Genomic DNA, 15,381 nt, shown 5'->3' on the forward strand with positions numbered 1-15,381 from the left:
CCCGGTGTGCAGCACGGTCCCGGTGCGTGGCACCGTCCCGATGTGCGGCACGGCCCCGGTGTGCAGCACGGTCCTGGTGCGCAGCACGRCCCTGGTGTGCAGCACGGTCCCAGTGCGCGGCACRGTCCGGGTGTGYGGCACGGCCCCGGTGTGTGGCACGGTCCCGGTGTGCAGCACRGTCCCGGTGCRTGGCACCGTCCCGATGTGCAGCACRGTCCCAGTGCACAGCACGGCCCCGGTGCGCGGCACGGCCCCGGTGTGCGGCACAGTCCCGCTGTGCAGCACGGTCCCGGTGCGCGGCACGGCCCTGGTGTGCGGCACAGTCCCGGTGTGCAGCACGGTCCCGGTGCGCAGCACGGCCCCAGTGCGCGGCACAGTCCCGGTGTGCAGCACGGCCCCGGCCCCTGCAGAGCCCGAGGGCCAGCACTGCCGCCCAGGAGCGCGGGGGGCACCCGAGGCCACCAGCCCAACTGGAGGCTCCTGCAGCCGGTCCCCCGCGCCAGCCCTCCCGCCGCCGTGGGCAGCTAGGTTACATCTGTGTCTCTTGTGTTTTGTCTGTGTTTTTCTTTTTAACAAGGTCAAGGTAGGAGGTTGAAGTTTAGTCTCCCGTCCCTGCGGCGACTCACAATCCAGCGGAAATCTCTGCCCACCAGTGAGTTTGATGGAGTAGCCATTGACTATGGAAAGGTAACCGCAGCCTCCGCCCGATCCAAGTCCGCGCCTCAGGCTAGGACCCGGTTCTGTTCCTCAGCTCTCCCCACCCCGTTCCCCCCTGGCTGCTGTGGCTGGTGCCGTGTTGGGCGGTGGCGGCGCCCGCGGCGGGTCAGTGCTGAGCACGAGCCTTGGCAGGGCTGGCAGGGAGCGATGGTGCCCTGCTCGCACGGGACAGAGCTGCGAGGGGCCGGATTGTGCTGCRCCCTGCCCCGGGAGAGGTGTGCGGGAGACACGGAGCAGCCCGCGGGCAYGGCGCCAGAAGGGCTGGCTCCATGTGGCACTGGCCGGGATGCTGCGCGGGTGCAGCGACGCGCTCTCCTGCAGGGGAACGTGCTGCTGGCTGCAGGGACACTAAAGCAGCTCTGGTCCGAGCACGGGGCAGAAGTGGCAATGACTTGCAGGCATGCCTTGAAATGTCGCCTTGCCTCATGTTCTCCTGGCAGTGCATGTCCCATCCCAGGCAGCATCGGCAGCGCTGGCTTCTCAGTCCTTCCRGGGACCTTCCGCGACATGCCAGCTCCCCCGTTACTGCAGCAAAGATTTTGTGTTTGTACTGGAGGGTGATGCTRCCGTTGCCGACTGTGCTGACAAAATACCTGTGACCTTTTGCAACGGAGCTATTGTTCTCATTACCTTCTTGGCTGCCAAAAGTGCTCAAGGTACCTCCAGGCAAAGACATGTTGTGTGCTCAAACATCCTAGGCGGAGGCAGGAGGTTGCTGAGGTATGACCAGGCATTAGGTGGTTGCTGTATTAAGTATATTTGGATAGACTGGATATAGCTGCTTCTTTAAATTGCAGACATGATCCGCTGAAAGGTAGTGTCTTCTCCGAGGTTATACCTACAGGAAGCTGAAGGCACCTGCAGTCTTGTGAGATGTTCAAGGTATATCACCCTCAAGGCTCTAGGTGCTCCCATGTAGAAAGGACATAGGGCACTGCAACATTTCTAGGTATTCATACATGAAAGACATGCACAAAAGACATAGACCGTGCTATTAGATGCTCTGAGGACAACCTGGTGACCCATCACTGGTAGAGTCTGGTCCAAGTGATCTTAGGCCAGTGGAGCACTCACTCAAGATATCTTAAACTAGCAGGACCCTTAGGGGCAGTGAATGGTGCCGCAGCCTTTTGTTGCCTTGGGCATGTGGGCAAAGAAACACAGTCCTTCCTGTGGATATGACTGGAATGGGCTTAAGCACTCCGATTTCTGCCCCGGGAGGGGGTTGCTTTGTGCACCACGTTGCAGGAGACATGAAAGGATGGATAAAATTTAGGTCTGTGGGGAAAGAAAAAAAAAAAAAAAAAGAGAGAGAGAGAGAGAGATTTCACAATGCCCAAGGGTGGTGTAGGAGAGGCAGGACCACATGTGACAGAGTTTGCAAGCCCAGCAGCTGCTCCAGTGCTTCGTGGTGCAGAGCGCGTCATCTCCACTAGACACCAGCACGGGGCCTGGAGCACTGACTCTCCTTGGTGGTCTGAACTCTTGCAGTGAATGAGGACAGGCCCAGTGGTGGGGCTTGGGTACAACCCAGCAAAGAGCATCTCAAGGCATGATCTCCAGGAAAACCTCTCTCTCGTTTCCTCTTTTCTTGCTCTGGCCTGCTTCTCATCTGCTCAGCAATGCCTTGCAAACCGCCCTGCATTCGCTCAGCCTCCAGGGAGCCGGAGGCGGCTGGTGGGACTCTCTCTGCTGCGAGAGAGGTAGAAGTTGCCAAGTCCTCGAGGACTCGGTAGCTGTGCCACAAAGCACCCGCAGTTCTGGCCCACTTTGGAGCTGAACTCATGAACCAGCAGCGCTTCCCAGCCCTCTGCCTTTCCTCTTACCTCTCCCAGCTTGCCCCTCCTCTTCCCCTTCCCCAGCACTCGAGGACCCCCTCTAATGAAACGCTTTCTCCTGGCTGTCTTAAAGCCTGGTGGTGACTCCCTGATTTTGAGGGACTTGAAGACATCGCCCAAGGAGAACTGTATGCAGTCAGAGACCGAATCCCTCCTGGAAAAGGAGAGGAGGCCAAGCCTGGAGGCCGATCCCACCGTACAACACTCATCCCCGAAACAAGCACCTCCCTTGCTGGGCCCATCAGGGTCATATGCTGCTTGGGGTTTGGCTCGGTCTCGCCCTGGGGGCAGCTTCCACAGCCTCCGCAGGGTCTCCTCCTTGGACAACTTTGAGGCTGCGAGGTCTGAGTTCCAGAGAAAATTCAGGGAAAGGAGGGCAAACTCAGGTAGGGAAAACCCCTGGAGTTCTCTGTCCTACTGCGGGAGCGGTGGTCCTGGGCTAGAGCAGCTGGGGCCTCCAAGTGGATGCATCRTGGGGGGAGGTCTCTCACCCTGCACTAACAAAGAGGGGTCTTCTTAAATACACATCGGTTTCGATGTGTTTCCCTGTTAGACAGGGTTCTGCTCTTTAAATAGACCCGTCTGTGTTTGTGTGGGTGAAATGTGAGAGGCATCACGGTCTTGTGTTGGGCTGCCTCGCAGATCTGCCCTGCGAGAGGCACCCTGAGCCCCRTCCTGCCTCCCCTGCGAAGGAGGGTCAGTTGGCAGGTGCAATTCATTAGAGGTGAATAAAGCACCAACTAATCCACCTCTAAGTCTGGAGGAAATGTACCTTCACCGTGGTCGTCCCTTCTGSATCTCTTGTTCTCATGATGTTGACAAACAAGATAGAGGCAAGTCAAGAAAAGCATCATCCATTGGGAAGGATGAAGAGAGATCAGTCTGTGGTGCCTGGCAGGGGGTCATGACTCCTCAAACAGTCAGAGTTTATGGACCCTCAGGAGGAGGGGATGCAGCATGGAGGAAGGAAAAGGATCCAAGGGGAAGGAGAAGGTTGAGCACTGGGAAGGTCAGTGCTAACTGTGCATGTTCAAAGTGTCTTCAGCCACCAAAGTGACATCTCTTGGGCTGATATTAGAATGGAAAGGTTAGAGGGGGTGGAAAATTGAATAAATAACCCCACCCTGCTCATAGGAGATAGACGGGATGGGACACAACGGTTGGAGTGCTCAAGAGCGTTTCTAAATCTCTGGGCCTGGGTATGTGCCCCTTCCATGGCAGCACCTTGCCAAGGGGCAGTCCATGAGCCACTCACCTCTAAGATCCCTTCCCTGGTCCTGCACCTGAGTGTCCTAAGGCAGGAAAACCAGGTGCTTGGTGTGGGCAGGTCCAGCAGGTCACTAGTGTGGACAGCCAGGAACCAGCACCTGGGGCAGCATGACCCTGGCTATATTTCTTCTTTGGGGGAAATCTCTACCCTCCCCTTTGGAGCCCGGGGGTAGAGGATACGTCCATGTGGGAAGACTGCCCAGCTGCTGGATCAGCTCCCTGCACAAGAACCAGGGCAGCAGCTCGAGAGCTGTATTGGCCACGTAAGAGCTTGGAGATACAGAGGAAACCTGCCTCTTCACTCACCTCCTTTCATGCCAATATGTGACTTCCCTTCCCGCTGTGCTTCATTGGGGCTGGTCCCTAAGCCATCACAATCTCAAGAGGCAGCTGAGGTTGTTGGATACTCTCTATTTTGGCAGTTCCCTGAAGGAGATTTGATGGTGAGCAGGTGGGCGAGCTGTTTGACAAGCAGGTCCCTCCCAGGCATCTCAGGCTGGGCATCCCATGTCAGGAGATGCCCTGAAGAAGCTGAGCCTTTATGGCCAGGCAGGCATTGCCTTTCTAGGTGGTATCTGCTGGTAGACCCCACCTCTTGGCTGTCCTGCCCCGGAGGTCAGGGCCGTGCTGCTCTGCTCCTGCCTTCCTGAACGGTCCTCTCCACCCTGCTTTTCTTTCAGAGGCTTCTCACGTCAAACCCAACCCCCCAAACTCCACCTCAGACTCGGATCTCATGAAGTACCGAACCATCAGCCAGATCCCCCAGTTCACACTCAACTTTGTGGAGTTCAACCTGGAGAAGCACCGTTCGGGCTCCACCACGGAGATTGAGATAATCGCACCCCACAAAGTGACAGAGCGCACCCAGAATGTCACGGAGAAGGTCACCCAGGTACGTGGCTGGTGAGACATCTCTGGCAGGTCTGTGGTGCCGGTGCAGCAGCTGGCATGGCTGTGTGGGCACTTTGGTGCCTTCTCAGCAATTCCTGTGGTATATTCGTTGGAGGAGAAGGAAAGGGAGGGGATGGTGACACCTGGCATTTCCACCAGTGGGAAATTCCAGCACCTCTGCAATTTATTTTTTATCTTTTCCTCCACGAACGAAATGGTTGAAATAATAGCTTTTTTCCTCCCCTGGATCAATATTTCTGAGTAATTCGCACACAGAAGAAACCCGTTCTGCTAGAGCAGCCCTCCCGCAGGCTGCATGGCGCTGCGCAGGCGCACGGCGGCCTCCCGCGTCCCTCCTCCGCTCCGCGCTGCCCATCAGGCCACGGCTGTCACGGGAGGGGGACGGGGGCCRCTTGCAGTGTGGTGGCCTTGGCGATGGCTCCACGTCCTGCCCTGCCGCCTGGGATGTGATCTCCAGCACTGGGACCACGCAGAGGGGCCACGCGTTCTCCTGCAAGGTGGCACCGCGCTGCCCGGCGAGGTGACACGCGTGGCACTGCGCAGTGACCAACGCACGTGGCCCCGCACTGTCACCACGGGGACGTGCATAGCAGCAAAATGGCACCAAAGGGGACACATGTGGCACTACGCTGTCTCCAAAGCGCACATGCATGGCAGCATACTGCCACTGTAGGTGACACACGTGCCACAGCACTGTCACCATAGGAAATGGGTCGCAGTAGGAAAGATGCGTGGCATTGCGGTGCCACTGCAGGGGACACTGCACTGACACTACAGGCAGTGCCCGCAGCATTGCACTGTCCTAGGGGACACGTGTGGCATTGCACTGCCCCTCAGGGGACACTGCACTGRCACTACAGGCAGTGCCCACAGCATTGCACTGTCCTAGGGRACAYGKGTGGCATTGCACTGCCCCTGCTATGCCTGGCACTGCACTGTGCCCATGGAGGACACACAGGACACTGCACAAGGAGGAACATGCAACGGCTCTGCAGGGGTCCAGGGCAAGTCTTACTTCAGGGCCCGTCTCCAGGTCCCTTTCCCGCTGTCCCCACGGGGCCAGCTCCCAGGCCCAGCCGGTGCTTCCCTCCCCTCTGCAACGATTGCATTTCAGTCACTTTTTCCTATCCCTCCCCTCTCCCGTCGGCAGCGACGTCGGTGGCTCCCGCTGCCCCACGGGCGCTCTCCTCCCCACCAGGGCCCGAGCATCGATTGCCTTTGATTAGAGCGCGCCGGGCTGCCGAGTGCCCTTTGCGTCCGCATGTCTGCCGCCTGCCCGGGCGAGCGCGCGGCTGCTGCCAGCGAGCGCCCATGTCGCTCCGTGCCGCGGGCCGCGCCGCGCGCCGCGCCGGCCGCAGGCAGGTAGGAGCCGCGACGCGGGGCCAGGGCACGCGGGAGCAGCGCGTGGGACGGGGCTACGGGGCGGCCCCCCCTCGCTGGGGGCCCTCGGGGGGTCCCTTGGGGTGCGGGACGGTGTCAGTGCAGGCAGGTCTGGGCTGTTGCGCTGCAGTCCGTCACCGCGGCCCCGGGGGATTTTGAGCGGCCGGTCGTGACGCGAGCCCCGTGCAAGGATCTCCTCTCCGGGGCTGGCTGGCTGCAAGCTGCGCTTGCCAAAAGCGTGTCCCGCTTGCTGGGGGTTCACCAGGTAACCCGTTCAGCGCCACCAGCGTCCAAGCCAAGGCGGCTGCTGTGCTAGAAACTGCCTCCGGAGCCTTTCCCAATGCTCCCGCAGCCCTCCCGGTCCCCGTCACCTTGCGTTTTGTCCCCATGGTGGCCTTGGTGCCCCAGGAGCTGGCGTTAGTCCCCTTGCCATGGGCATGGGCAGTGCGACCCGTTCTGCCTCCTCTGATGGCTGGGCGAAGCAGAGGGGAGCCAGAGGAGCAGAGGGAGCCCGGCCGGGCCGGGGTGTTTGGGGATCCACCGGGTGCCAGGTGGGCTCCAGACGTCGCCCTGGAGGGTGGACAGGGCCGGGGCACAGGCGGGAGGAAGGACATGCATGTGAGAGGACTTTGTGGCCGTGGGGTCTGCACCTCCTTCTCTGGGGATGTCTCCAGATATTCCAGAAGGAGGATGGGAAATGGAGCGTGTCCCRGGCAGGACTTGCTGCAGGGTGACGGTTTGGAAGGTGACGGTTGACAGAGCAGTGCCAGGGCGACACCAAGGTGGAGGTTTCTGCCGGGCCCGAGGCAGGCACCATGCCAAGTTCCCGTGCTGCTGAGGTGCCAGCTCCCTCAGGGCCAGGTCCCGCAGTGGCCGTCGGATGGATTTCCTGCCCCCCCAGCTGCAGAGCCCCGTGCTGGGGACGCCCAGCGGCTCCCGGTGCCCGTGGGACGGAGCTGAGGCGCAGGGAGGACCACGCGGGGCACGGGGCTCATCCCAGACCAGGGCCCTTTCTCCTGTGCTGACGTGATAGGGTCTGAAGAGCGCAAATTGTGTTAGTGCCCAAGGGTGCCCTGGCCATCAGAGAGAGCCAGCTGTGGCACAGCTGTGCCAGCAACACAGTGGGGTAGCTCGCAATCACCTCGGTACCTCCTGGACTAACACACGTGAAGGAAATGAGGGTGAAAAGGGTGAAGGAAACCCGGCCTGTGCTCTCCACTGCCTTAGCAGCACGAGGGAGCTGCTCACACGTGTCTTGGCCTTGACCGACCTCCCTCCTGGTCTCYGCACCTCTCTTACATCCATCTCCTGGCAGGTGCTGTCCCTGGGGGCGGATGTCCTTCCCGAATACAAGCTGCAGGCCCCGCGCATCCACCGATGGACCATCCTGCACTACAGCCCCTTCAAGGCTGTGTGGGACTGGCTCATCCTCTTGCTGGTCATCTACACGGCTGTGTTCACCCCCTACTCGGCCGCCTTCCTGCTCAACGAGGAGCAGGTGGAGGAGAAGCGCTGGGACTGTGGCTATTCCTGCGACCCGCTCAACATCATCGACCTCATTGTGGACATCATGTTCATCGTGGACATCGTCATCAACTTCCGCACCACCTATGTCAACATCAACGACGAGGTGGTGAGCCACCCGGGCAAGATTGCCATCCACTACTTCAAAGGCTGGTTCCTCATCGATATGGTCGCAGCCATCCCCTTCGACCTGCTCATCTTCCGCTCTGGCTCCGATGAGGTACGGGCTGGGCCGGGAGGGCAGCGTCCRTTAAGGGAGGAGGGGACTCACAGAGGGGCTGGTGGAGATGGGAGAGCCAGAGAGAGTCACGCATGGGCTGATGTCACTGGTGCACGGCTAGATCTGCGGGGAGAGGGACGGTTAGTCAATTGGGACTCTGTCTAAAGGGTGTCTTGCTGTCTACATTGATCCTACTGCAGGTCCTAAGACATAATCCAGCTGTACCGGCTCCCCTCTGGGGAGAGACAGACTGAGGGTTGATCCAGCACAGCAGGCTGGGAGCTCAGATTAGGGACTAGCCCCACGCAGGTGATTTTGGGGGCTGTTTTTGTAGCCAGACTCAAAACCTTGGTGAAACCCTCCAGGACGGCCTGCAAGATGGGGTGACAGGCAGCGGTCTGGAGAGCAATGCTGGCGATGCAAGGACCCATCAGCAACTGGGTTTGCCTTGGCTCCTGTTGGTTGTTCACCTGCAATCCCAAGGCTCATCAGTCCAGATCCCCTCTCCAGTCACTGCAGTAAAACTCACTTTTCTTGAGTGATTCATCCCACCCATTTCAGGTACCACCTTCAGGATAAGGGGACGCAGGCTCTCCAAGTGCATCGGCATCCCTAAAAGGGAACTTGGCCAGGCTGGAGCCTTGTCTGTAGCCAGACATCCTCCCCAGCGTCCCACTCGTTTCTCAGGGTTCTCGCGTCTCCCCTGCAGACCACCACTCTCATCGGCCTCCTGAAGACCGCCCGGCTGCTGCGCCTGGTCCGCGTGGCCCGCAAGCTGGATCGCTATTCCGAGTACGGAGCAGCCGTGCTCTTCCTGCTCATGTGCACCTTCGCCCTCATCGCCCACTGGCTGGCCTGCATCTGGTACGCCATCGGCAACGTGGAGCGGCCCTACATGGAGCACAAGATCGGCTGGTTGGACAACTTGGGCGACCAGATTGGCAAGCGTTACAACGACAGCGACCTCTCCTCTGGGCCGTCCATCAAGGACAAGTACGTCACAGCGCTCTACTTCACCTTCAGCAGCCTCACCAGCGTGGGCTTCGGCAACGTCTCGCCCAACACCAACTCCGAGAAGATCTTCTCCATCTGCGTCATGCTCATCGGCTGTGAGTGCTGGGCCATGTCCCACCGCCTGCATCCCCATCTCCAACCCCGGGGGGCTGGAAGGCTGCAGGAGGCTGGTGACATCAGGGGAGACCCCGTGGGGCTGGAATGAGTGTGGTTTTGGCAGAGGTTTGCCCTCTGCTCGTCCCTTCTCTGCACAGGCAAATTGATGCCAAGATAGATAGAAAATAGGCTTCAGAAGCCGCTGTCTTCCAGATCCGTGGGACAGCTCAAGGTCCAGCAGTCTGGAGGGGCTGGAACTGGTGCGGGGGGTGAGAAATGGAGCGCACTGGGGTAGCTGTGGCCACGCGTGCCCCGCTGAGCGYGGCGCTCTCCTTGCAGCGCTCATGTACGCCAGCATCTTCGGCAACGTCTCGGCCATCATCCAGCGCCTCTACTCGGGCACCGCTCGCTACCACACGCAGATGCTGCGAGTCAAGGAGTTCATCCGCTTCCACCAGATCCCCAACCCGCTGCGCCAGCGCCTCGAGGAGTATTTCCAGCACGCCTGGTCCTACACCAACGGCATCGACATGAACGCGGTGAGTGGAAGGCGGGAATGACCGGGCTCCGGCTCCTCTCCCCTTCCAACCAGCGTGGGGAGGAGGCATGAGAAGACTCGGGTGGCCAAAGGCATGTCTGACGAGGACGTGTCTGAACGAGCCCCAAAGCTCTCTTGGTCTGTCCATCCATGACACACCCCTCTCTCCTTCTCCGCTCTGTCCATACCTCCACTCCAGCCTATCCCTCAATCCATGCTCGCTCCACCAGCGTCCCCGCACTCCGCCTGCCCGCTCCATCCCGCAGCCGGTGGCAGGACGCCTGGGCCCATGCCGGGAAGGCCGGCACGCCACGCGGGAGCTCGGAGCACCGCTCGGCACCGCAGGCTCCGGGGCCGGCGTGTGCTGGCGCCGGCAGAGCCGCGGAGCCCGTATCGACCCAGCGGCCCGTTGCTAAGCAAAGTGCATCACGCCCACGGCGGCAGCGAAAGGAGGGCATTTAAATAAACCTCAATCCATTTTAATTAGAGCCGGGAGAGCTACTGTTTGTCAGGAAAGGGAGGGATCAATGGTGGAGCGGAGCCGGGGCGCCRCACGGCTCGGAGTGCGGCAGCCTGCAGCGGCGCTGCGCTCGCCACGGGCTGAGGAGCAGCGGCAGCCCCGGGCGCATCGCGGGGCAGGACTCGGCCCACCGGGGCCCGCAGGCAACTGGCCACGGGGGCCCGGGCACTGGAGCGGCCTCAGAGCTGAGAGGAACCTCAGGGATGTGCTCCTGCCGCACCGAAACCTGCTGCTCCCTCCGTCCCCGGCACCCCCAGGAGCCAAGCGGCTCCAGGCCGGCTCCAGCTCCCGTCCTCAGCCGCTGCCGCCCCATTAAACCACCAAAGCAACAAGCGGCACTTGGGCTTCAGCTGCTGGGAGAGCTTTGGCTTAAACCTCTCCTGAGCAGTGTCCCTGGCAGAGGAACCCTGGGCTGGACACGGACAGTAGGCCCCAGAACTACCCCGCGGCAGCCTGCAGCTCCTCCTGGCTTGGTGCAGCTCCGGTCCCAACGCGCTGCGATGCTTTGCTAAGCCAGCGGCGCTCGGCACTGGGTATTTAGCCGCTGTAACGCTGCCCCGCGCCGCTCCTTGCCATTGTGTTTCATGAGGATGGCCCCTCGGCTCGTCCATGCACRTTTAGCAGCAGTTAGCAGGCGGCGAGGGCAAAGGGCCACATGCCACCTGTGTGTAGAAGTAGATGGTTTATATGTGGTTATTTCTGCGTATTGCTGGGGAATGCCCTGCTGTGCAGTGCCTCGTGCAACGCGAGGACACGCGATGTCCCCAAGCACCGGGAGGTGTCCCCAGCGCCAAGGCACCCCACAGCCGCATGCCGCGGAGGGTGCCCACGTGCTCCCCGCGCCATGACCGTGTCCCCCGCTCTCCGCAGGTGCTCAAGGGCTTCCCCGACTGCCTGCAGGCCGACATCTGCCTGCACCTCAACCGCACRCTGCTGCAGAACTGCAAGGCTTTCCGGGGCGCCAGCAAGGGCTGCCTGCGCGCCCTCGCCATGAAGTTCAAGACGACGCACGCACCTCCGGGGGACACCCTGGTGCACTAYGGAGACGTCCTCACCACCCTCTACTTCATCTCCCGGGGCTCCATCGAGATCCTCAGGGAAGACATTGTGGTGGCCATTTTAGGTGGAAAGATGCTTCCTTCTGCGATGGGCAAGGGGTGGAGGACGATGGTGACGAGTGAGGGGCTGCAGGAGATGATCCCAGGGCCRATGGCTGGGGACGTCCTGGAGAAGGGAGCATTATTTCTCAGCACTGGGCCGGTCACTGTCACCAGCAGACAGGGGCGACCCCAAGCAGGGCCAGGGATGCTGGGCCGCCCCTTGTYCATGAATCCTGAGCTCCCCTGGGCCAGCATGTGTAGAGCTGGGGGGTGCTGATGTCCCTAACGAACTGTCTCCTTGGCACAGGGAAAAACGACATCTTTGGGGAGCCCATCAGCCTCTACGCCCGCCCGGGGAAGTCCAACGCGGACGTGAGGGCCCTGACGTACTGCGACTTGCACAAGATCCAGCGGGAGGACCTGCTGGAGGTCCTGGACATGTACCCGGCCTTCTCGGACAACTTCTGGAGCAACCTGGAGATCACCTTCAACCTGCGCGATGTGAGTGCCAGGGCTGCCCCGAGGGGCCGGGCGCGCGGGAGGGCCGGCGGTGGACGCCAAGCTGTGCTCCAGCTTCTGGAGGCTCTGGCGGCTGCCGTCAGGCTGCGGAAATGAGAAGTGTTCTCAAGCCTTGTCAGCTCAGACGGCAGCCCGCTCCGAAACCCCCTGTGTAACTAGTGGGGTCTGGGATCGGGGCGCGGCTCGCAGCGCTCTCCCCGTTCTGCTCGACTCCCAAACTTCACCACCCAACGTCCGCCTTTCCTCCCGCTTTATCTTCTTTTGTGCAGAGACACCTAGTGGTGAGACAAGAAAAATCCCCCCGAGTCCCGCGTGGTGTCCCACCCCAGGGTGCCCCTCCCCACGCCCCAGGTGCCCCGAAGCTCCCCAGGGACCCAAAGCAAATCCGTGCCCGAGCCCGGGACCCGCTGCACGGGGCAGCGCTGCAGAGGGGGGCCGGGGAGCAGCAACCAGGGCGCCAGGTGGGCCGGGACACCCCGCAGGGTCCCCGTGTCCCCATAGCCAGCACTGGGGTCCCCGTGTCCCCATAACCAGCACCAGGGTCCTTGTGCCCCCATAACCAGCACTGGAGTCCCCATGTCCCCACAACCAGCACTGGGCTCCCTGTCCCCTCATAACCAGTGCTGGGGTCCCCGTGCCCCCGTAGCCAATGCCAGGTCCCCGTGCCCCCTAACCGGCGTGTCTCGCCCCCCAGGCAGACAGCGTGCCGCGCTCTCCGCTCAGCGAGGACTACGAGTGCACGCACCGGCGGGCCCGGCGGCACCAGCGCCCCGCGTGCCAGCCCGGCGGACACGGTGAGTGCCCCGGGGTGGGCTGGGGGCCGCGCGCCAGCCCCCGCTCGGGCGCTGCCCCGCTGAGCGCGCGGTGCCGCCCCACAGAGGCGGCGGCGGACGCGGAGCGGTGCCCCGCGTACCCGGAGGCGGGCGGCGCGCAGCAGCCCCGCGGCGCGCAGCGCTGGGACGAGCCGCACAGCAGCAGCAGCGGCAGCGGCAGCCCCTGCTCCCGGAGCAGCGGGGAGGACGCCAAGCCCGGCAGCCCCGCGGGACCCTTCCCGGCACCGCGCAAGGCCGATCTCGCCCTGCCCGCGCTCAGCCTCGTCGCCCCCAGCGCCGCGGAGCCCGCCAAGCAGGCAGCTGAAAGCAGCCGGCCCTACGCAGGTACCCGCTCCCACCCTGGGCTGGGGCAGGGATGGGGTGGGCGTCTTGTCCCTTTGAGCTGAGCTCTGAGGAGAGCCACGCTTGTGGCCAAAGGTTCTCGCCGCTTTGTGCGTCTCGGCAACGTCTGCTCCATCGCTCCCGTGTCCCGGGGCTGCTCATGGCACCTGGGGATCTCCTGGAGCTGCAGCTGATGGAGCCCATGTRCAGCAGCTGCAGCGGGTGTGCAGCTCCGTGCACACCTTGGGTGGCAGCGGGAGGAATCCTCACCAGCACTGGGGTGACGGCTCGTGGAGCAGGGCTGCAGACGGCACCCGCGTGCCGGCGCGGCACGGCAGGGCTCAGCTCTCTGCTCCTCCCGCAGCCGCGCCGCTGGAYGTGCCCAGCGTGTTCACCTTCTGGGAGGAGCGCGAGGGGAACCCCGGCGTGGAGCCGCTGCCGCGCATCTCCCTGCTGCACGGCACCCAGGACTTCCTGCCGCCCGACGACTACAGACCCGCACAGATCGAGTCCAGGCTGGAGCTTCTGCAGGCCCAGCTCAGCAGGTGGGACGGGGGTGGCACCGGGGGCACGTTCCCCTGTCCCGCTCTGCAGGGGTGGCTGCATCGCGCTCTGCTTGCAGCGGGTGCCACTTCCCGAGCCTGGAGGAGGCTGCCCTCCTTGGAAAGGGGCCCGGGCGCCCTGCAAACAGAGCAGCTGCTGGAGCTGTATGGACTGCGTGTAGATACCCCAAGGGAGGCAGGGAGGAGGAGGGGGCGGCCTCTTTGCAGTGCTGGCCACCCGTAGGACTGGAGGAAACAGCCACAAATGGAAGCACCAAAAGTCCCTCCGGGACTTAAGGAAACATTCTTGGCAGTGAAGGTACCCGAGCCGTGGCCCAGGCTGCCCTGGGAGGCTGGGGAGGCTCCTGCTCCGGGGATCCTCAAACCYGCCTGGATGCGCCCGGGTGCCCCGTGCTCCGGGTGCCCCTGTGTGTGCAGGGCTGGGCTGGATGAGCACTGAGGTCCCTGCCAACCTCGGCCGTGCTGTGACTCTGTGACTCTGTGACTCTGTGACTCTGTGACCTGCAAGCGAGGCTGTGGCTGCGGCACAGCCCCTCGTTCCCACTGCCCTGGGCGCTGCCGCGGTGCCGCTCCAGTCCCGCTCCGATTGCAGGCGTCAAGCCGCTCTCAGGCCCTGTGCAGGGCTCCCCTTCCTGCTGCAGGGAGCTGCCGGGCTCCTCCTGTTTGAGCAGGGGAGGTTTGTGCGGGCCGGCGCCTTCCGAACTGGGAAAGGGACACGGAGCGGGCGGGAAGGAGGGCGGCGGGGCAGGTTTAGTGCTCCAGGGCTCCCGCGCTGCGGGCTGTCCGCCCTCGCCCTGCGGCTCCAGGGCTCTGCCCCTCGCCCCGCTGCAGTGCGAGCAGCGCAGCCCGCGCGCTCACGCAGCCGCTCCGTCCCCAGGCTGGAGTCCAGGATGGCGGCAGACATGAACATCATTGTGCAGCTCCTGCAGCGCCAGCTGTCCCAAGTGCCGCCCGCCTACAGCCCCATCTCGCCGTCCTGCCACAGCCTGGCCATGCTGGGCGTGCTGCCGCGGGGCCTGGAGCCGCTGGCGCCCTGCACGGCGCTGCAGCGCCAGGAGCAGGCGGCCCCGACGCAGGTAAGGGGGCCCCGGGCACCCYGGACACCCTGGGCACCCCAGGCACCCCAGGCACCCCGGCCCCCTTCCAGAGCACACGTCCATGCAGGAGCCCCGTTTGCTTCCTGCCTTCCCACACGCAAAGCGCGGCCGAGCTCAGCCCAAGGGTCCTGGGATTCCTCTTGGGGAGGGCAATGGGGTCCTCTCCTCAGGAGAAAAGGCAAAGGGACATGTGGGGAGGTTGGTGCCCGATGGCGTTAGAGGGATTGTGGCTCCATCATGTTGCTTTTGCCATCACCGACGCRGTTCCTCCTGTCCCCGCAGAGCCCCAGCTACACAGAGGTGGAGAAGTTCCACTTGAAATCCAGGGACTCCTTGTCAAGCGGAATCCACCTGACCGTAGCGTCCGACGAAACCATGACCATCTCCTCGGAGCAGGAGCACCATTCCCCAACGACCCCGAACGCCGAGCCCCCGCACCAACGGGCACCAGCCCCCCAGGGACTCTGCCAGGCCTCCCGCTTCCCGTCCCTCCCCGAGCACTTGGAGGCGCCTTCGGAGCCGCGGGACATTCAGAGACACCGCTCGGACCCGGTGCTCCCCGCGAGTTAGAGCGCGGCGGCCGCAGAGCGGGTCCGGAGGAACCGCGGCCGCCAGCTGCTCGGGTCGCGGCTGCCTGGGACTGCAGGGTAAGACGGGGGGCTCGGCCGCGGGCTCGGGGTGCAGCGCCCAGCTGTCTCGGGCCGCCGCCAAGGGCGCGCAGAGCGGCCGCCTCCCGAGCGCCGCCGTTCCCAGCGGTTCTGTAGAGTAGCTTTCCTTTGCACGTCCCGGCGAGCGCAGAGCCGCCGCCGCCGCCTCCCCGCGGGGCGCCGCTCACTCCCCGGTCAGTGGTTTGCACGGATTGCGGAGCGCGGCGGCACCGGGAGGCGCCACCTCGGCCGTATAAAGAGGAGAAAAAGGAG

General features: G+C 63.0%; 1 protein-coding gene across 1 annotated transcript in view; it reads left to right on the forward strand.

Annotated features, from left to right (window-relative positions):
- KCNH6 (potassium voltage-gated channel subfamily H member 6) overlaps positions 1 to 15,031 on the forward strand; it is a 28,586-nt gene extending 13,555 nt beyond the window's left edge. Inside the window, exons 4-14 of the mRNA XM_026054467.1 lie at positions 4,505 to 4,716; positions 7,432 to 7,860; positions 8,570 to 8,969; positions 9,310 to 9,509; positions 10,899 to 11,151; positions 11,436 to 11,629; positions 12,342 to 12,445; positions 12,506 to 12,804; positions 13,166 to 13,346; positions 14,242 to 14,440; positions 14,744 to 15,031. Of these exons, the coding sequence (XP_025910252.1) occupies positions 4,505 to 4,716; positions 7,432 to 7,860; positions 8,570 to 8,969; positions 9,310 to 9,509; positions 10,899 to 11,151; positions 11,436 to 11,629; positions 12,342 to 12,445; positions 12,506 to 12,804; positions 13,166 to 13,346; positions 14,242 to 14,440; positions 14,744 to 15,031 (2,759 nt within the window). The remainder of the gene's footprint in view (positions 1 to 4,504; positions 4,717 to 7,431; positions 7,861 to 8,569; positions 8,970 to 9,309; positions 9,510 to 10,898; positions 11,152 to 11,435; positions 11,630 to 12,341; positions 12,446 to 12,505; positions 12,805 to 13,165; positions 13,347 to 14,241; positions 14,441 to 14,743) is intronic.
- The last annotated feature ends 350 nt before the right edge of the window (positions 15,032 to 15,381 follow it).

The sequence above is a fragment of the Nothoprocta perdicaria genome, unplaced genomic scaffold (assembly GCF_003342845.1).
Source record: "Nothoprocta perdicaria isolate Ctin4 unplaced genomic scaffold, notPer1 scaffold_121, whole genome shotgun sequence".
Lineage (NCBI taxonomy): Eukaryota > Metazoa > Chordata > Aves > Tinamiformes > Tinamidae > Nothoprocta > Nothoprocta perdicaria.